The 20013-nt window shown below is 68.1% G+C and overlaps 3 protein-coding genes across 3 annotated transcripts; 1 reads left to right on the top strand and 2 right to left on the bottom strand.

Annotated features, from left to right (window-relative positions):
- Positions 1-219: 219 nt before the first annotated feature.
- Positions 220-7128, bottom strand: GRB7 (growth factor receptor bound protein 7). The gene is given in 17 exon segments (XM_039565566.1): positions 220-657; positions 731-824; positions 1176-1263; positions 1346-1406; positions 1485-1601; positions 1672-1752; positions 2151-2249; positions 2367-2477; positions 2563-2700; positions 2789-2866; positions 2956-3077; positions 3150-3306; positions 3723-3739; positions 3742-3866; positions 3951-4089; positions 5963-6010; positions 7110-7128. Coding segments are annotated over 17 exon segments (1641 nt in total). The 3' UTR covers positions 220-510.
- Positions 7129-7261: 133 nt separating this feature from the next.
- Positions 7262-9429, top strand: MIEN1 (migration and invasion enhancer 1). Its single transcript, XM_039565768.1, has 4 exons — positions 7262-7366; positions 7926-8023; positions 8307-8383; positions 8666-9429. Exons 1-4 carry the CDS (start codon positions 7278-7280, stop codon positions 8747-8749), a joined length of 348 nt encoding a protein of 115 aa, XP_039421702.1. The 5' UTR covers positions 7262-7277; the 3' UTR covers positions 8750-9429.
- Positions 9430-10005: 576 nt separating this feature from the next.
- Positions 10006-20013, bottom strand: ERBB2 (erb-b2 receptor tyrosine kinase 2). The gene is given in 30 exon segments (XM_039565767.1): positions 10006-10264; positions 10267-10431; positions 10533-10791; positions 10936-11106; positions 11182-11279; positions 11367-11513; positions 11590-11665; positions 11754-11909; positions 11985-12170; positions 12260-12358; positions 12435-12533; positions 12535-12558; positions 12647-12785; positions 12863-12910; positions 13008-13168; positions 13250-13340; positions 13434-13566; positions 13662-13676; positions 13679-13860; positions 14326-14416; positions 14498-14571; positions 14651-14777; positions 15251-15367; positions 15437-15578; positions 15652-15764; positions 16297-16365; positions 16460-16597; positions 16849-17035; positions 17114-17265; positions 19870-20013. Coding segments are annotated over 30 exon segments (3723 nt in total). The 5' UTR covers positions 19973-20013; the 3' UTR covers positions 10006-10103.

The raw sequence follows: 20013 nt of genomic DNA, 5'->3' as shown, positions 1-20013 counted from the left end.
GAGTGCCAGGCCCCCGCAGGGACACTCGGGGACAGTCGGGGCTGGTGCTGCAGGGTGGAGGGGAGAAAGTGCTTGAGTGTGGGGGTCCTGGCAGTGGGCTGTGCCGAGCTGTGCCATACTGGTAGTGCCAGGCTGTGCCAAACCATCCCACCGGTGCCAGGCTGTGCCAAACTGTGCCAGCAGTGCTGGGCTGTGCTGAGCTGTGCCGTGTTGGTGGTGCCCAGCTGTGCCAAACTGCGCTGGTGGTGCTGGGCTGTGCCAAGCTGTGCCGCATCAGCAGGGCCAGGCTGTGCCAAACAATCCCAGTGGTGCCAGGCTGTGCCGAGCCGTTCCGTGCCGGTGGTGCCAGGCTGCATCAAGCCGTGCTATGTCGGCAGTGAGAGTGAGCCAAAGCATGCCAGCAGTGTCAGACTGTGCCAAGCCACGCTGGCAGCGCCAGAATGAGCCAAACCCTGCCATGCCGGTGGTGCCAGGCTGTGGCAAACCCTCACAGTGGTGCCGTGCCATGGCTCAGAGGGCCACGCAGGTGCAGTAGTGCCGCAGCTTGCAGGGCAGGATGCCGCGGTTGATCTGGTGGAACTCCACGAGCTGGATGAGGTCGGCGAAGCGCGTCTGCCCGTCGTCCATGGTGAAGTAGAGCCGACCCTCCTCCTCGCTCTGCCGGGGGGCTGCAGGTCAGGACCCCTCTCCCCGGCCCCCCAGCCCCCCTCAGCCCCGGGCTGGCACTCACCGGCAGGATGAGGTAGTGTTTGATGCGCTGCAGGTGGCACAGGGACAGCACGAAGCCCTTAGGGTTCCTCTGGCTCTCCCGCACCAGGAAGACCCTGTGAGCCCCAGGGGTGTCACCGCTGGCCCCAGGTCCCCTCTGCCCCCCCAGTGTCACCCATTGGGTCCTACAAACCCCCAAGAAGCCCTGGGGGTCCGGTACCCCCTGGCATCCCTAGGAGCCTGTGTGTCCCCCCAGGAGCCTGTGTGTCCCCCAAACCCCAGGCTCCCAAACCTTGCAAAATCCCAGGAGTCACAACCCCCCGGGATCCCTCAGCCCCATCCCCACACACATCCTGCATGCCTGCATGAGCTGACCCCATAACCCCTGGACTCCTGAACCTCCCTGGAGTCCCGTGTCCCCCCCAGGAGCCCCAGGGACCCCGATCTCCCACCCCAGGGTCCCATACCCATCCACCAAGCCCTGACGGCCGATGAGCTGCTGGGTGTCCTCCCGGGAGATGCGCCCGTGGAACCAGGGCTGGGTGCGGTGGATGGCTGTGGGGAGAGGAGTGTCAGGCTTGGGGGACCCCCTGCCCAGGGCAGGGACCCCCACGGGGCACTGACCCCCCCATCTCACCGGCGCTGAGTGGGGAGCTGTGGCAGGCTGCGGGCAGGCTGTACCGGTGTGTCGTCTTCTTCTGGGCATACAAAGTGAGGATGGGGCATTAAGGTGGGCTCAGGGGGACTCCCCCTCACTCCCCAGCACCCCAACTCACCCTCCAGGCCTGTGCCTCCTCCAGGGCTGCAGTCAGCACCTCACTGGGGTTCTCGATCACCCGGCCTGTGCACCCCGAGAAGTCCATGGCCACCAGTGCATTATCCGAGACGCTTCGCTGGGGGGGACAGGAGGGTCACCGGAGGGTCCCCACAGGCCAGGGGCTCCAGGGGGCAGGGGACACTCACCAGGGGCGTGGGGCCGATCCAGGGGGGTTGGCTCAGCCGTGCCTGCGCTTGCTGGTAGTTGCAGTAGAGCTGCATCCCATACTGGGGGAACAGCCCTGTCAGCTGGGGGGTCCTGTTGCGGGGTGGGGGAGCACCCAGGGAAACCCAGGGACCTCCGCAGACACCCAGTGCAGGGATGGGGACCTCTGCATCCACTCCACGTGGGCACAGGGACACCCACCCTGAAACATTACCACTGGGATTGGGGTCATCCCTCCAGCGTCCCTCTAGAACCCCTCCCCATTCCCCCCCTTGCATCTCTCCAGCATCTTCCCAGCATCCCCTCAGTATCCCCCGAGCATCCCCCCATCATCCCTCCAGCTACCCCCCAGTATCGCCCCAGCACCCCTCCAAATTCCCTCCTGCGTCCCCTCAGCATCCCTCTGCCATCATCCCAGCGTCCCCCAGCATGGGCCCGGTAGCACCTGGTCGGGGCTCACCTTGAAGAGCCGGAACGCGGCCATCCAGCAGCTGCGGCTCTGCTCGTCCTCGCTGCACAGCAGCTTCAGGCCCTTCACGCCGCTCCGCACCTTGTGGGGCTGCGGGAGAGGCCGGAGCTGTCACGGGGCAGCCCCGGGTGGCTCTGAGGGGACAGAGAGCCCTTGGACAGGGGGAGGTGCAGGGAATGACCCCGCCACAGGCAGGGACATCCCCACCTTGATGCAGAAGCCAAACTCGGTGGGGGTCCCGTAGAGCTTCTTGCCCTGTGTCACGTAGTAGATGTTGGACTCGGTGAGGTCAGCAAAGTACTGGAGGTGCCGGGGGTCCTGGGGAGGTGGGGGGGTGTCAGGGATGGCCCCGCTGCACCCCGTGGCCGTGCCACTCCTCACCCCAGGACCCCCCTGTCCTCACCTTGGAGGTGCCCTTGGTGGAGTAGTAGAGCCCTGAGCGGCGCAGGGAGAAGTGGAAACGCTTCCAGACCTTGCGCCCGGCCTCCCGCAGATGCAGGAAGCCCTGGACCTCGGGGCAGCTCCCGGAGTTGAGGAAATTCTGAGGGGACATGAGGGCTGAGGGGCACGGTGGGGTCCCCAGGGCACGGCGGGGACCCCAGGGCACAGCCGGGCACGGTGTCCCATACCTGGATGAGCTCGGAGTGTGCCATGCTCTTATTGGCCTCCAGGCAGCTGGACACCATCACCTCAGGGAACAGCGACTGCTGGGGGACAGGGGGTCAGCAGAGACCCTTGGGGTGCTCAGGATCCCCACGGGGAGGTCACAGAGGGGTTACCGGGGGTCCCCACCTACCGCGTTGCTCTTGAAGAGCTCGTACTTGGCGAAGTTCTTGCGGAACACAAAGCGGCTGTCGGCGCCTGGGGCCCAGGAGCTCTGCACCTCCACCACCGACTCATGGTCCTCCAGGCAGCGTTCTGGGGGGACAGGGGGTCAGCAGGGTCAGGGGTCCCACAGGCCGTGCCCCGCCATGCCCCCACGGCCGCTCACCAGGGCCAGGTGCTGGTGCAGCTCCACCAGGGCCCAGCTGTGGTCGTGCAGCGCCCGCGTCCTGCGCACCAGGGTCTCGCAGAGCTGCCGCGCCGTGGTCCCCGCCGACGCCTCCAGCGAGCGGCACGCGCCATCCTCGCCGAACACCTTCACCACCTGGGAGGTGGGATGGAGGTGTCAGTACCCCCCGGTGTGAGGGGACCCTGCAGAACCACAGGTGAGACCACCCCTCCAGCCTCCTGCTCCCCAGCTCATGTGGGAGGAGGTCTCTGTCGCAGGTCCCCTGGCTAAGGAGGGTGGAACCTCTGTAGAGGGGTCCTTGTCCAAAGGCTGACCCCCTTTCCAGCCCCTCAACTCAAATGGGAGGTGGTTCCTGCTCCAGGGCTGAGACTCCCCCCCCCCCCCAGCCCCCCTGACTCCCGCTTCATGTGGGAGGTGCGCTCGCAGCGGAGGTCCCTGCCCCTTGACCAAGAATCCCCTCCCCAGCCCCCTGATTCCTGGAAGGTGCCCCTGCAGAGGTGTCCCAGTCCCAGATCTGAGCCCCCCTCCCCAGCCCCCTGCCCCTGACTCACGTGGGAGGTGCCCTCGCGGGGGGTCCCTGTCCCAGGGCCGGGCTGCTCAGGATGGGTGAGTTGGAGGGGCTGCAGAGCTCGGGGAAGGGGTTGGGGATGCTGGGCAGTGACGACGCTCGTGGCTCCTCCTGTGGCAGCTGCCGGCTGAAGGCACAGGGTGAGCTCTGTGCCCCATGACCCCCCTGAGCATCCCCCAAACCCCCCGAGCCCCCCGGGCCCCACACCCACCTGCTGCCGTGGATGAAGAGCGGCTGGGAGCGCTTGACCTCGGGTGGCCCCTCACCCGCGTCCTGCTCACTGGGACCCCCATCCTGCTCGGGGGGCTCCCAGAGGCTGTTCTGCTGAGCCCCCCCCTCCATGGCATTATCTGTGGGGTGAGAGGGGGGTCTGGCACCGTGCGGGGGTGGCACTTGGGGGGGCCATGGCCAGGTGTGGGCAGCCCCCACAGGACACCGTGCCAGGCTCCACGTGGGCTCCCACCCCTGGCACCCACCCCGGGGTATTTTCCTGGTGCCCAGACAAGCAGGACCCCAGCCCTGGGCATCCGTCTGAGCCCCAGGTGGCTGCCGAGGGTTGGGGTGTCCCAGTCCCCCCAGTCCTGTCTGGGTACTGGGGGCTGGAGCGTAACACTGACAGCGAGCACAGCCCATCATGAGACCCCCAAGAATCCCCCACATCCCACGTGGGACCCTCACCAGTGGCCCCACACCAGCACTGAGGCTCTGGGGGCACTGGAAGATGCTGGCTGAGCCGTGCTGGGCTGAGCCATGCTGGGCTGAGCTTTGCCAGGCCGAGCTTTGCCGGGCCGAGCCGTGCCGGCGCCGTGGGGAGCAGGAAGCTGAGCGTGGCGGCGGCGGCTCAGCCCAAACACCTCCTCGGGTCCGGCCAAACCAGTTCTGGCGGCCGCTCCCAGCTCCACCTCACCGCCCTGGCATCCGGGCCCGGGCGGCCGCGCCGGGAGCCGGGGGCGAGGGAGCCGCCGTGGGAACCGCCGCCAGCCCCGCCGCTGGCACAGCCCCCCGTGCCCCCACCCACGGCCGGTGCCAGCGCCCACGCGGTGCCGTGGTGCTCGGACACCGGCCACGCTCCGGTGCCAGCGCCAAACTGCCCCGCAGCAGGACCCGGGGAGGTGCCACGGCCCCGCCAGCACGTGGCACACGGAACACACACGTGGCACCCACGGTGGCAGCGGACGCCGGTGCCGGCGGTCCCAGGACACCGAGTAGAGCCAGGTTAATCATTCGCCCGCCGCCCGTCCCTGTCCCCACCTCCTGCCACCTCTCGGGGTCCAAGTCCATGGCTGGGCAGGGCTGATGCCATCCTCATCCCATCCCTGTCCCTGCCGCGTCCCTGTCCCCATCCCAGCATCCCACCGGGACTCTCTGCTCCTTCCCTGCTCCCTGACCTGACTGCGCTGGGCTGGGTCTCCCCACCTGGCCAGACCCCGGGGTGACCTGGGGATGCAGGGACAGCCCGGGGTCAGGTGGGGTGATGCTGCTGGTGGGACACAGCAGGGGACACGGGGGGATGTGACAGACAGGGCCCTGGGACCTGCCCTGCCCTGCCACCAACCCGCCAGCCCAACCCCGTGGCCTCAGGTCACCCCGGTGTCAGCCCTGTCCCGGTGGCCATGGCAGGGCTCCAGCAGGGTGGGGACACACGGACTGTCCCTGGGGCTTGGGACAAACAGGGGGACACAGAGCTTTGGGCGAAGGGACAGGGGCCAGCAAGGGTATGGGGTGGGGGACTGGAGGGGGTCAGGACCACCGGGATGGGCCCCAGGGCCACCAGGGCTATAGAGCAGGGGGTCCAGGGCCAGCAGATTGAGGGGATGGGGCCCCAGGGCAACCGGGCTGAGGGATGGGATCCCAGAGCCACCAGGATTAGGGGATGAGATTCCAGGGACACCGGGATAAGGAATGGAATCACAGCGTCACCAGGATAAGGGACGGGGCTCCAGGACCACCAGGACTGAGGAACAGGATCCCAGCTGTGGGTGGGGGTCCCGGTGGGTGCCGAGGTGGGGGGGACAGGGCTCCCCAGGGGCACAGAGGCAGCAGGGGAGCCACGGCGGGACGGTGGAGGAGGAGGAAGAGCCGGGAGGAAGGCGGGAAGGAGGGAGGGAAGGGGTGCAGGCACAGCGAGAGGTCCGGGGTCGTTCCCGGCGGGATGGGGCTGGCACCCCGGGAAGACCAGCGGCCCCCCGGCCCCAGGAGCCCTCAGCCCGGCCCCGCTCCTACCTGCAGTGCCCGCCGCGTCCCGGCACCCTCCCGCCGGACCGGGGATTCCTGTTCTCCCCGGCTTTATCTACCTGCGCCAGCTCCCGCCCCCGCCTGACATCACAACGCCCCGGGCCTGCTGCCCGACACCGACCCCCCCAGCAACATCCAGGGGGCCCCCCAGGCCCCCCGGCCCCCGGGTGGGGTGTCTAGCCTGGCCCTGGTGCAGCCCCGGGGTGCTGGACCCCCTAAACCCACCTCCCACGACCCCCCTGATGTGGTGATGGGGAGTTTCCCACAATGCACTGGGGTGACCCCTGGAGCAGCCGGGCTGTGAGGGGACACAGGGCCCCGGTCCCCTGGGATGTCCTGAGGCTGCAGGTCCCACAGACCCCCAGCCCACCCTCTGGGAGACCCCAACCCCAGGGTGTGGAGTTTGGGTCGGGCTCCCTGGGACCCCCAAAGTGGGGGGATGGAAGAGTCCCATGAGTGGGGGGGGGGGGGGGGATGTCCCCGTTGGGTAGCACGGGTGGGACCCCTGCCGGGTGGGGCTGCAGGGTGAGGGGGCTTATGGGGGTCTCATGCAGGTCAGGGGCCCTGCCAGGGGGACATTTGGGATATTGGAATGCAGTGGGACGTGGCGTCCCTTAGGGGCTCCGTGTGGGTCCCGTGGGGTCCCTTGGGGGTGTCCCCACATGGGGTCTGGGAGTCCCCACTGGGGATTTGGGGTCCTGTGGGGCCACAGAGTCCCCAGAGGTGTCCCCATGGAGTGGTTCAGGGGTCCCTGTGGGGCATCCTGAGGGCTCCATGGGGTCCTATCGGTCTGTGGGGGGGCTACAAGGCCCTATAGGACCCCCACAGGGGTATTAGGAGGGGGTCCCATGGAGCAGGGAAGATTCCCATGGGACTAGAGAGCTCCTGGGGGGGGTTATCCTGGGTCCCACGGGGTCCGTGTGGCTCCCCCGGGGGTTATCCTGGGTCCCACGGGGGTGGGTGCGGGTGACACGGGGGACACTGAGGTCATTGTGCGTCCCACGTGGGTGGTTGCAGGTCCCCTGGGGGTCTCAGGGTCACTGCAGGTGACACACGGGCGAGTTTGGGTCCCCCGGCGGTCACTTTAGGTCACTAGAGGTGTTTTTAGGTCACTTTGGGTCACTGGGTGTCTCACGGGGGTCACTGAGGGTCATTTTTGGTCCCCCAGGGGTCACCGGGGTCACGGCGGCTCCGCCGGAGGTCTCGGAGCAGACAAGACGAGCGGCGCGGCGGTGCAGAGCGGCCGGAAGTGGCGCATCACGTGACTGCACCCGGAAGCGGCCGCGCGGCGGGAGTGGGGGCCATGAGCGGCGGGGCCGGGGAAGGGAACGGGGACGGGAACGGGGCCGAGAGTGGGGCCGAGCGGCGGGTCCGCATCGTGGTGGAGTACTGGTGAGCGCCGCGGCCGCGGGGGACCCGGGGTCGAATGAACCGATGGCGCCGAGGGGACCCCGGGGCCTTCGGGGGCGGGAGCGGTCTGCAGCGATACTGGGACGTCGGGAGCAGAAACTGGGGGAACTGGGATGAGTTATGAGGGGGGTTCAGGCACGGAGGGGACTGGGGGGAGGATATAGGTGGGTTGGGGGGCTGAGGAGGGGCTCTAAGGGAGGCTGAGGGTCTCTGCGGAGTGCGGGAGTTGGGGCGCTGAGGGGGTTATAGGGGAATTGGGCTGAGGGAGGGGCTATAGGGGAATTGCGGGGGCGCTGTAGGGTGGGGGGCAGAGGAGGTAATGAGGGGCCGCCATGGTTACGGGATACGAGGGGGCTGGGGGGAGAAGGGGCGTGCAGGGGGTTTGGGGGAGGGCTCCTGAGTGGAGGGTTGGAATTGGGGGTGCAGGCGGCAGCAGAGCTGTTGTGGGGGTACAGGCTAGGGGGGCTCCTTAGTTTGGGGAGGGTTTGGGGGGGGATCGCCGTGCCTCGACCCCCCCTCAGCCCGGATCGCCCCTTCCCAGCGAGCCCTGCGGCTTTGAGGCCACGTACCAGGAGCTGGCGAGCGCCGTGCGGGACGAGTACCCCGACATCGAGATCGAGTCCAGGCTGGGGGGCACCGGTGAGACCCCACAGCAGCTCCAGGGTTGAGGGGGACGCCCCAGGCCGTGTGCTGGGGGTTTGTGGGGGGAGGGGGCTGGGACAGGTTAAACCTGGCAGGAAGTCCAGGGGGGGTCGTGCCCTGGTTGCTGCCCCTCAGCAGGGTCCGTTTGGGGGCAGAGCTGGGGGTCTGCAGGAGCCCCTGGGGGTGCCATGTGTGTTCAGGCACAGGGGGAACAGGCTGGGGGTGTCACCAGGGGTGTGGGGGGACACAGCTCAGGGCTGGGCCTTGCATGTGCCCTCAGGTGCCTTCGAGATCGAGATCAACGGGCAGCTCGTCTTCTCCAAGCTGGAGAACGGGGGCTTTCCCTACGAGAAGGACGTGAGTACCCCCTGGGGGTCCCGGGGTCAGCCAGGCTGTGCTGGAGGTGTTGGGTTTGCAGTGAGCCCCTCCTGTGACGGGGTTTTCCCACGGGGTCCCTGTTTTGTCACCCTCTGGAGCTGTTTCCCGTCCTGCCACCCTGCCAGGACCCACTGCAGGTCCTGCTGGGATGTAGTGAGAGGGGCAGTTCCTCGCCATGGCCAGGGTTTGTGGCTGTGACCTCCGTGGGTCCGGGTGCTCCCAAACCCTGCCTGTGACCCCTCCCCTGCCGTGTCTCCCCAGCTGATCGAGGCCATCCGCAGAGCCCGGAATGGGGAGCCCCTGGAGAAAATCACCAACAGCCGCCCCCCCTGCGTCATCCTGTAGCCCCCTGGGCACAGTGGGGACCCCCCGTGCTGGCCATCGCTGCCTTCCTTAAATCCCTGCACAGCTGGGGGGCACGGGGGGGGACCAGGGACACCGGGGGAGTTCAGGACCCCCATCATGGTGCTGGGAAGGGCAGAGCTGTGGCACTGGTGGCACTGGGGGTTGTTCTGTCCCCTGTCTGACTTGCTGTGGGGTGTAGCCATGGCCTGGGGGGGGTCTCCCTCCTGCCTTTGCCTTCCCCCCTCGTCAGCTGCACCTCCCTGGGGGGCACAGGGGGTCCCCAGACAGGGGGGTCTCCATGGCACCCCCATTTCTCTGCGCTGGCCTCTCCCCTCCCTCAACCCCTGGGAATTTGGGGGAGCCAGGCTGGGTGTTGGAGCAGCTCCCAGCAGGTTAATTCCAAGGGGAATCCACTGGCTGAAACTTTCCTGGGATTTGTTAATGATTAAAGTCCCTCTGTCACTGTTTAATCCGGGGCAGGGGCCGGCCATGGAAACCCCAGCCCGGCCCCACGGCCACAGGTGTGTCCATGTCCCCCCCCTCACCATTCCCAGGCTCCTGGCTCCTGCTTCCTGCCTGGAATGACCCTGCCCTTGGCCTCGGGGTGGGGGGCCCCCCCTATTTATTCTATACTATGTATAAACCCAACGGCCCAGGCGGAATAAAGGATGGAGAATGTGGCTCCTCTGGTGTCCCTCGGGAATGGGAGGTGGGACGTGGTCCTGGATCCTGCCTGGGATCAGGAATTTTATCCTTCAGGCAAGTGGTGGGGGGTGTGACAGAGGGGATGGGAAGGGGAAAGAGGGAGGAGTAGGGGAAGGAGAAAGAAGGGGAAAAGGGAAGGTGAAGGGGGAAAAGGGAAGGGATATGACTTGCTGGTCCTTGGGAGACAGAGCTGGATCTGACAGAGAAGGAGGAAGCAAACAGACCACGAGAGTAGAAAAAACCAACCAATGTACAATTATCAAATATACATCCCGGTGCTTCCAAAGAATCCCAGAGCAGCCGGGACTGCTCTCAGTCCAGCTGCTCTCAGTGCAAGTCCATGTGTCCCAAGCACTGGGACAGCCCTGGAATGGGAGGGTGGCCGAGGGTCTGTCCTTCTCCGGGCCGTGCTGGGTCCGAGCTCCCCGGGCTGCTCCGGGCACCACCCGGCTTGTGGGCCACCCCCGCCAGTGCCACCGAGGGTGACCCCTCTGTCCCCACTCTTTGCTGCCGCGCTGTCCCACAGCGTCCTGGGCTCTCCCAGCCCTCCGTGGCCGGTGCCACCCCCGGGCAGAGGGGACAGACCCCCAGCCCCGTGGCCGTGGCTCGTCCCTCCCTGAGCTGCCTCGGTGAAGTTCGGGGGTCTCTCCTACACGGCCGCGGCGTCGGGGCCGGCCAGGCCGAGGTACTCGGGGTTCTCAGCCGTGGGCGTCGTGCTGGGGCCACCCTCAGGGCCCCCACCCTTGGCAGGGTCCTGGTTCCAGTAGTAGGGGTTGTCGAAGGCCTGGCTGAAGGGTCCAGGGGCGGGGGGCCAGGGGGTGCCAGGTACTCGGGGTTCTCCACGGCGTGGCCAAAGGGCCCTGGGAAGGAGTTCTTGGGGTCCTTGATGAGCCCGTTCTTCCCCTGGTGCCCCTTGGGCTTGTCCGGCGGGGATGGGGGAGCATGGGGCGGATGCTCCCTGGCCTGGTTCACATACTCTGTGGGGTGAGTGACACGTTAGGGACCCCCCAGGGGTCATGGGACAGGCAGACACCCCCTACCCACCACCTCCCCGAGGGTCTGGCTGCACCCTCCCTACCTGGCATGGTGCTGTGGGGGGCCAGGACAGTGAAGCCCTCAGGCTCCTCTCCATCCTCGGCCACCAGCCCGGTGGGATCCTCGCTGTACCGGGGCAGGGTCCCGGGCTCCCGCCCTGGGGGGCTCTGCAGGGCCACCTTGTCTCCCTCTGGCACCTCTGGGACAGGTCCCTCCGGCCCCTCCGCCAGCCCCTGTGCAGGGAAGGGGAAGGGGGCCAAGCCCTCGCCCTCCTCCACCTTGGCTGGAGACTCCGCCGTGCTCTGGGTGTGGGAGAGGACACAGAGTCAGGCACTTGAGCCCGCCCCAAAGAGCGTCCTGGCCCTTTGCCCCTCACAGACATGGCACGGGGCCATCCCCATGCCTGTGCCAGGACCGGGGGCTCCCTCGCAGCCTTCCCCACGTACCCGCACGGAGGAGATGCGGCTGCGGTAGGTGGTGGAGGTGTCGGCACTGAAGAAGCCATGGTGAGGCACCAGGTACTCCTCAGCATCCACGAGGTCATCCATGTCCTCCTCATCCAGCAGCGCCCGGTAGAAGGTGCTGTCCATGGAGCCGGGCAGCCCCACCAGGTCATTCTGGGGGGGTTAACACCGGTCAGTGCCAGCCCCAGGGCACTGGAAAGGGGACGGGACCCCTGGGGATCTGCGTACCTGGATGACCACAAAGCGCTGGGGGTCGCGGGCCATGCGGGAGAACTCGGTGACCAGCTCCCGGAACTTGGGCCGGCACTCGGAGTCGATCATCCAGCCTGGAGCAGAGCCGGGCGCCATCAGGGCCGGGAGCGGGGTGACACCACGCCCTGTCCCCTCCCCGTCCCCACGTCCCCTCCCCATACATTTCACCATGATCATGTAGACATCAATGGTGCAGATGGGCGGCTGCGGCAGCCGCTCGCCCTTCTCCAGCAGATCCGGGATCTCCCGGGCAGGGATCCCATCGTACGGCTTTGCCCCAAACGTCATCAGCTCCCACACGGTGACACCTGGAGGGGTGGGCGTGGGGGTGAGCAGTGCACTAGGACCCCACAAGTCCTCCGGGGTGGGGACACTGTGACGCACCGTAACTCCAGACGTCGCTCTGGTGCGTGAAGCGCCGGCGGAGGATGGACTCCAGCGCCATCCACTTGATGGGGACCTGGGACAGGGCAGATGGAGAGGTGAGCAGGCTCGGGGATGGCTGTCACCGAGGTGAGGACCACTGTCCCCAAGTCCCCCAGCCCCACCTTGCCGCCATCAGCGTGGTACTCGGTCTCATCGATGTCGAGCAGCCGGGCCAGCCCAAAGTCGGTGATCTTGACGTGGTTGGGGCTCTTGACGAGGACGTTGCGAGCAGCCAAGTCACGGTGCACCAGCCTCACCTCCTCCAGGTAACTCATCCCCTGGAGGTGGCACATGTCCAGCTGTCCCTGGCCTCCCCCAGGACCCCCCAGAGCCCCCCAGGTCCCCTGTCCTACCTTAGCAATCTGCACACACCAGTTGAGCAGGTCCTGGGAGCCGATGTGGTCCTTGTTCTCCCGCACGTAGTCCAGCAGGCAGCCGTAGGGCATCAGCTGCGTCACCAGCTGCACCGTGGAGGTCAGGCAGATGCCCAGCAGCCGGGACACATAGGGGCTGCCCACCCCTGCCATCACATAGGCTTCCTGTGGGCAGGAGGGGGGTCAGGGTGGGGGTCAGGGTGGGCAGGGACCGCTGCCAGTCCCATTCCCCCCAGTGCCATGGCCACACTCACATCCAGGATCTCCTTGTTGGCTTTGGGCGACGTGTTCTCCCGCAAGACCTTGATGGCCACCGGGATCTTCACGCTCTCCCCATCGGGGATCCAGATGCCCTGAGGTGGGGACACGCAGTTAAGGGGGTGCAGAGCAGGGAGGGTCACGTCCCGCTGCGCTGACCCCACCCCTCACCTTGTAGACGGTGCCAAAAGCACCAGAACCCAGAACTTTCACTTTCTTGAGCTCCGTCTCCTTGAGGATCCTCATCTGGGCTTGGTTGGGGAGGGCCCCGGCTGGGCGTCAGTGGCTCCACCAGCTGCGGGGCATGGAGGGGTGAGGGGGGCCGGGTTCCTGACCCCTCCCAGCCACTGAGGGTCCATCTCTGCCCCCCGGGAGATCCCCACCTCGGTCTCCTGCAGCAGCCGCCGCATCGTGTGCTTGCGCTCCTGCTGCCGCCGGCGCTTGACGCAGATGACGGTGATGAGGAGCAGGACGATGACCAGCAGGGCCCCCACCACGCCGGCGATGATGGACGTCACCTGGCTGAGGGGCAGGAGGCCATTGGCGGGGGGACCCCCAGCACCCAGCGTGGGGGTGGCACAACACAGCCACGCTCCTACCTTGGCTTCTGGTCCACGGGACATCCGTCCTCATCCCGGATCGTGCACCTGGGGACACAGGGTGTGGCCCCTCGCTGTCAGCAGCCCCCTGCAGCTGCCAGCACCCCCTGGCCACCCCCTTCTCAGCCAGGGACCCCTGACTCACGAATGGGTGCAGTTGGTGGGGCAGAGCTGGCACACGCCGAATTCATCTGGGTATTTCCAGACGGGCACGAAGGAGGCGTCGGCCTTGACGCCGCTGGGGCAGCGCCGCACGCACTGCTGGGCGTCCTTGTAGTGGGCACAGGCCACGCACTGGTCCGCATCCTGCAGGAATCGGGGAGGGTTGAGGGACCCAGATGTCTGGGGGCACCCCCCAGCCCACCCAGTGTGTGTCCCCTTCCTCACCGATCCGAAGCAGGTCTCGGTGCCGTTCTGGGGCTGGCACTCGGGGTGGCACGGCAGGCACCGCGTCCCGTTGGCATGTTCCCGGACAGCTCTGCAGGGCGAAGGGGGTAGGGATGGGGTCCCAGCCCCTCCCTGCAGTGTGTGTGGGGGGCTCTGTTTGCCATTCCCGGGGGTCTCCACTCACCCATCCAGGAGGTTGCAGGAGGCCACACACTCCTGGCCACGCAGGAACCGCTCACAGGCCATGCACTGGGTCGGGCCGGGGCCCCAGCAGTGCCCCTGGGCGCAGAGGTGGAAGCAAACCAGTCCCTCGCTCTCTGCAGGGAGCACCAGGGGGTCCATCAGCACCAGGGGGTTTCTCAGCAATAGGAAGAGTCCACCAGCTCCCCCCACCCCCACGGGCCCCGCTCACCGCACTGCTCGGGGGCTTGTTGTGGGTCTGGAAGAGGCGCTGGCGGGGGTTGCGGAAGATGCTGTGCCAGGGCACCTTCTGGAGGAAGCAGAGCTGGGGATTGTGGTGGACGAGCACCATCCCACTGCTGATCTCCCGCAGGGCCCGGAGCCCCAGCGCCTGCACCGCCAGGTCCTGCAGCGTCAGCGAGTAGGCGCCGCTGCCGAGACACCCACGGGTGAGTCCCTGTGTCCTCCCCGTGTCCCCCACATCCTCCGTGTCCTCCCCGTGTCCTCCTGTATCCCTGTGTGTGCCCCCTCATGTCCCTGTGTCCCACCCACATCCCCCCTGCAACCCCTGCATCCCACCTGTATCCCCTTGTGTCCTGTTGTCCCCCACGTCACCCCCCGTGTCTGCCCACATCCTGCAATGTCCCCCCATGTCCCCACGTCTCTCTGTGTGTTCCCAAAACCCGCTGCACCCCCCCATGCCCCCGCCATGTCCCCCTGTGCCCCCACATCCCCCCCATGCTCCCTCTGCATCCCCGTGTCCTCATGTCACCCCATGTCCCTGTGTTCCTTCTGTGACTCCCAGTGTCCCTCCATATGTCCCCCGTGTCCACCCTGCATCCCTCCATGTCCCCCCATGTCCCCCTGTGCTCCCCCACATTCCCAGCCCTGCTCACTTGTGCAGCACCCGGCCCCGGATCACCCGCAGGTTTTGGAAGACTCCCAGGTCCTTCATGTCGGGTGGCCAGGCTGCGATGTAGAGGAAGCCTGGGGGGAGCTGAGTGTCACCACCCCATGTCCCCCCCAAACCCGGAGCCCCCGATCCCCCCCAGCACCCCCAGCTCTCACCCGTCAGCTCCTCCAGGCTCTCGAAGATCCGCAGCAGTTTGGGGTCCAGGGGTGGGGTGTTGGTGCTGGGGTCCCTGCCAGGGGTGGGAGGGAGGTTAGGGGGGTCCCACTGGGGGTCCTGGTGGGCTTCAGGGAGGGGAATCAGGTGCTCACCCAGCAAAGGTCTCAGGCAGGAAGGCCAGGCTCCCAAAAATCTTGGTGCAGCCAGAGAAGTGCTGGATGTTGGAGGCGTTCACGGCGCGGACGCCCTTCAGGAAATCCACTCCCAGCCCGTAGCACACTGTGGGGACACGGCAGGGCTGGGGTGCTCCACCAGGACCCCCGAGCCCCCCAGAACACTGCCCCTCCAGCCATGGAGGAACCCTCACAGAGCATAGCAGCACCCCCACACAGCCTTGGGGTCCCCAGAGCTGCACTGGGGACTGCTCACCTGCACCCCTGGGATCCCCAGGGCACCCCAAGACTTCGGGAGGCTGCTTACCCACACCCTTGGGGTTCCCAGAGTCCCCTCAGTCCCCAGGGGACTGCCCACCCACATCCTTGGGGTACCCAGAGCCACTCTGGAGGGCTGCTCACCTGCACCCCTGAGCTCCCCAGATCTGTCCAGATACTGGGGGGCTGCTCACCCACAACCTTGGGAACCCCATGAGCCCACCCACAATCCTGCCCTCTCCAGAGTCGCCCCCTCAGCCCCTGGGGGCTGCTCACCCCCATCCCCAGGGCCCCCCCAGGCCCTGGTGGGGTGTTGCTCACCCTCTGGGCAGGGTTTGCTGCACTTCTCACACTTCTGGACGTTGTTGACCGTGACCTCCTGGCTGTTCTGGGGGCACACGAGAGTGCAGGACCCCACCTCCGTGGCGAGGTAGTTGTCTGGAGGGGGCAGGAGGGGGGGTCAGGGCCACGCTGGCTGCCCCTGGCCCCCCCAGGGGTGTCACTCACAGGGACACTGGCTGACACAGCTGGCACCGAAGGTGTAGCGCCCGTCGGGGTTGGGCATCGACTCGAAGGTGTCCGAGTTGTAGACGACGAGCGGGGGGCAGTGCAGCTCGCAGATCCCGCTCCGGTTGAAGTTCAGGCATGCCTGGGGGGGACACATGGATGCTGTGAGACCCCTGCCCCCCCCAGGACCCCCAGGGCCCCCCTCCCATGCGCACCAGGCAGTCGGAGTGCTTGGGGCCGGTGCAGCCGGCGGCGCATTGCTCGTGGCAGCAGTCCGTGGGCTTCGTGCCCTTGCAGCGTGGGCAGCCATGGCAGATGCTGTTGGTCACTGCAGGGGCACAGAGGGACAGTCTGGGGACAGGGACCCCCATGGATCCCCCTCCTCCAGGCAATGGGGGGGTCCCCAGGCTGAGGGGCTGGAGGGTAGGTGGGTTCCGAGGGCAAAAATCTGTGTGGTGGGGATTCAGGTGCCAAGTGGGGGCAGTGGGACAGGAATCTGGGGGGGCAAGTGGGGGCTTCCAGGGCAGGGATTTGGGGTGTAAGGGGAGGCTCCCAGAGCAGGAATTTTAGGGGATCTTTGGGGCCAGCATTTGGGTGCCATGTAGGGCTCAGTGGAACAGGGATTTGGGGACTAAACAGAAGGTCAGGGTGCTTCTGGGGGCAAGATTTAGGTGGCAAATAGGGGTCAGTGGGGCAGGGATTTGGGGGGGCAAATGGAAAGTCCAGGGAGTGTCTGGGACAGAGATTTGGGTGCCAAGAGGGGATCAGCAGAGCAGGGGCATACAGAGGGAAGGAAAGGGGATCCCAGGGGCTTTGGGGGTCCCTGGGGGGGTCAGAGCCTGTGTGGGCCCCACACTCACACGTCTGGCAGTCCTGTTTCCCCTCGCCCCAGCAGCGCCCCTCAGCACAGAGCGCCCGGCAGTCGGGACCTGCGTGGGGGAAAATGTGAACAGGGGATGCCAGAGGGGCTGGAAACCCCCAGACCCCTCCCTGGTACCACCACAACCCCCCTGGGGCGCTCACAGCTGCGGTTGCGGGTGGTGTCCACGTGGATCTCGCCACGGAACTCGTTGTGCCGGTGGAGGATGTCGATCCAGAGGATGGTCTCCTGGAAGCAGAGCTCGGGGTTCCTCTCGATGCGCACCCCTCCCTTCAGGATCTCTGTGGGGGGAACGGGTAGGGGGGTCAGCATGAGGACAGGGGATCCTGCAGCCCCGTGGGGACTCCCAGTCCTTGGTAGGGACCTGCCACTCCATGGGAGCACCCAGTCCTGGGTGGGGACCTGCCATGGGGACACCCAGACCTGGACAGGGACCTGCCATCCCGTGGGACCACCGAGCAGCTCCCAACTGCAGCAGCAGCGACCCACACCCCCGATCACCCGTGTTGGCCCCAGGTCGGGGCTTCCCCACCTGTGAGGTGCCTCATGCCGAGCTGGCGCAGCCCCGGCGCCCCGGCGGAGCCGGCGTTGCCCATCACGGCCAGGGCGTAGCGGTCCTGGAAGAGCTGCGTGCCGCGGATGATGCGCAGGCTCTGCAGCTCCAGCCCGCTCACGCTGTTCTCCGCGATCAGCACGTACCCCTGCACCTCCTTGATGTCCTGGGACGGGGGAACAAGGGTGAGGAGCCGGCCGACCCCCGTCCTTCCCCCCCTTCCGGGTGTTTTCCCTCTGCGCACCTTGAGGAAGGCGGTGTCGGCGTCGGCGGGCAGGTAGGTGAGCTCCAGGTTGCCCTGGACCACCTGGCAGCCCTGGTAGAGGTGCCGCAGGGTCTCGTAGTGGCTCTCGGGGCTGGAGGGACGCAGCAGCTTCATGTCGGTGCCGGTGCAGACTGCGGGGACAGCGAGGGCTCAGCGGGTCCACGACCCCTCCTCTCCCCCGCGGGACACCGAACTCCGGCCCCCGCAGGAAACGCCGCGGATCCGGCGGCCGCCGTTTATCTCCGGGGCTGCTCCCGACAGCTTCCGATGGGTTTCCTGGATCGTGGCTTCCCTGGCTCCCACCCCGGCACGCGGCAAAGCTGCTCCCGCTCTGGCACCGGGCCCCGCTCGAGGGACAGCGGGGACCGGCGTCGCCCCGTGCCCGCGGTGGGCGTCGGGGACTGCTGGGGCTGGGTTGGGACCCCCAGAGCCGCGGGGCCGGAACGGGGGCCGCGGGCAGGAATGCGCTGCCCACGCCGCCGGGGCGGCCGCGCCGAGACAAGATCCGATTGTTGAGCGGCGACGGCTGCGGGGCCCGGCCGGCCCCATTGTGGCGGGCTGCTGGCCGGGCGAGTATCCCCGCGGCATCCAGGCGGGGTGGGGGGCGCGGGAGCCCGCCCTGGGTGCCAGGCCCCGGGCGGGTGAGTCACGGGCGCGGGTGGCACAGGGCCCCGGCCGCCCGCTCCCGGCTGGAACCGCCTTTTCAGGTCGGGCGTGTTTGGGGAGCAGCGGTGACGCAGGGCTGGCGGGCACGGCCCAGCCCCGGCGCGCCCGCGGCCCCCGGCGCCCCAACAGCTCGCCGGGGAGAGCCCCCACGCCAGACCCCAGCCCCGCTCCGACACCGGCCCCGGCGCTGACCCTGCCGCCACCGCAGCGTCGTTCCCAGAGCCACCAGCCCTGGGCCACTGCCATGCCAGCACGGGGCAGGGGGGCACACGGGGGTCAGGCAGGGTTCGGTGTGCCGGTCCCCGGCTGCTCTGCGGCTGAGTGACAGCCGCCGGTGCTGGGCAGCTGCTGGCGCGGCCCCGTGTCCAGGGGACCCGGCTGGCACCCGCCTCCCCCACCTGCTCCGAGGCCTCTGAGCCGGGGAAAATATGGCCAGGAAGGAGGAAGCCCCTCGAATTTGGGGTGCAGCTCTCTCCCAGCCCACCGGCTGTGTGACAGAGGGGACCCCAGGAGCGAACGTGCTGTTGGGCGGCCAAAGCTCAAGGTCTGTGCCCACACCTGCTGTGGCACAGGCACGGGGTGCTGCAGCTTCCCCGGGGCAAAGGGCAGGTGGGACAAGCGAGCAGCAGCACCAGATCCTGGTGGGATCCCGGCTCCGTGCCCTGGGATTTGGCCCTGCCTGCTCCCCCAGGTCCATAGCTGGGCACCGGCAAGGGCAGCGAGTGATCCATCCTGCCTGGCTCACTCCGGCAGGCAGTGCCACCATGGGGCACCTCGGCTGCCCACGGGTGTCCAGCAAAGCCCATCGGCCACGTGCCCACAAGGCTGCCCTGAGCTGCGGCTGCTGGACACGAATCCGGCCCCAGGGATGGGGGGACACCGGGGTGTCCCTAACCAGGAGCTCGCCCCACACAGACCCTCCAAGCAGAGCGAGCTGCGGGGTGCCAGGAGTGGAGGCCACCTGGTGTATCCCCACGTCCCCGTCCCACCACCCCACACCGGCTCAGTCCCACCGGGCTTTCACCTTCCAAACCCCCGGTGCTGGAGCTGCCCCCAGACAGGGAGGCAGCGAGGTCCAACTTTTGGGGCTGCTGGTGCCCACTTTGGAGCCACCAGCGCCGTCCCCTGCTGGCCCCGTTCCTGCCATCCCCGCCGCGGTGCCTGGCCGAGGCCCCGGGGCTGTCGGGCCGGCTCCCCGCTCCCCCCGGGGCTGGGCTGGGTGCGGCACGTCGAGAATGTGGATGGGAGCGACGGGGACGCACCCACCCACCCACCCAGCCGCTCCGTGGGGCACCGCGCCTGCCCCGCGCCCCGAAGCCTCCCGGTGCCCCCGGGGAGGGAACCCCCACAGGCTGGGGTCCCCCCGTCTGCGCTTCTCCCGGCGGTACCGGAGCCCCGGGACCGGCTGCAGAGGGGGGTCCCCGCTCCGGGCTGCACTGGAGCCCCTAAATTCCTCCCGGGACAACGGCAGCGGGGTCGTCCCGCTCGGGGGGGCCGGGGCGCAGCGAGCAGGGCCTCCTCCTCGGCCCCAGCGCCTCCCAGTACAGACCAGTTCGGCCCGCAGTCCTGGCGGGCAGTCGCGGCGCGGGGACAGCGGGGTCGCGCTGCCCGCGGCGGGGAGAACCGGGGGCACCGAGGGGGCAGCGGGGGACTGGGGAAGGACCGGGGGAGGCGGTCCCGTCGCTTCCAACTGAGCAGCCCCAGGCACACCGGACCCCGCGGCCCGGTGGCTCCCGACCCACTCCCAGAGCTGCCCGGTCCCACCCCCGGTGCCCCACTCGTTCCCAGCTTGGGGCCCCCTCGGTCCCCTCCCGCTGCCCCCTCGGTTCCCCCCACGGTACCCCCTCGGTCCCCTCCCGGTTCTCCACTCGGTCCCACCCCCGATGTCCCCCCCCGGTGCCCTCTCGGTCACGCCCCCCGTGTCCCCCCCTCCCTTTCCCGGTTCCCCCTCTCGGTGCCCCCCCTGGTCCCGGTCGGTCCCGTGCAAAACTTTGCACGAAGTCACGGCGCGGGGGACGCTCCCGCAGCCCGGGGTCCCCCCGATTCCCGGTGTCCCCGGTGGGACCCACCTTCAGCGGCGGCGGGGGGGCAGAGGGCGGCGAGCAGCAGCAGCCCGGCGCCGAGGCAGCCCCCGGCCGCGATCATGGTGCTCAGCGCGGGCCGCGGCCCCATGGCCCCGCCGCCGCTCCGGGAAAGTTTGCGGAGCCGGAGCC

The sequence above is a fragment of the Corvus cornix genome, chromosome 27, assembly GCF_000738735.6.
Source record: "Corvus cornix cornix isolate S_Up_H32 chromosome 27, ASM73873v5, whole genome shotgun sequence".
Taxonomy (NCBI): Eukaryota; Metazoa; Chordata; class Aves; order Passeriformes; family Corvidae; genus Corvus; species Corvus cornix.
The sequence above is the reverse complement of the archived record's forward strand: the minus strand, read 5'-3'. Positions and strand labels throughout refer to the sequence as shown.

What these genes read in the sequence shown, in the direction of transcription:
- MIEN1 (XM_039565768.1), top strand. Translation starts at nt 7,278, where the DNA reads ATGAGCGGCGGGGCCGGGGAAGGGAACGGGGACGGGAACGGGGCCGAG. An exon ending in CGCATCGTGGTGGAGTACTG is followed by an intron (nt 7,367 to 7,925) that starts GTGAGCGCCGCG and finishes GCCCCTTCCCAG; the next exon opens with CGAGCCCTGCGGCTTTGAGG. An exon ending in GTCCAGGCTGGGGGGCACCG is followed by an intron (nt 8,024 to 8,306) that starts GTGAGACCCCAC and finishes ATGTGCCCTCAG; the next exon opens with GTGCCTTCGAGATCGAGATC.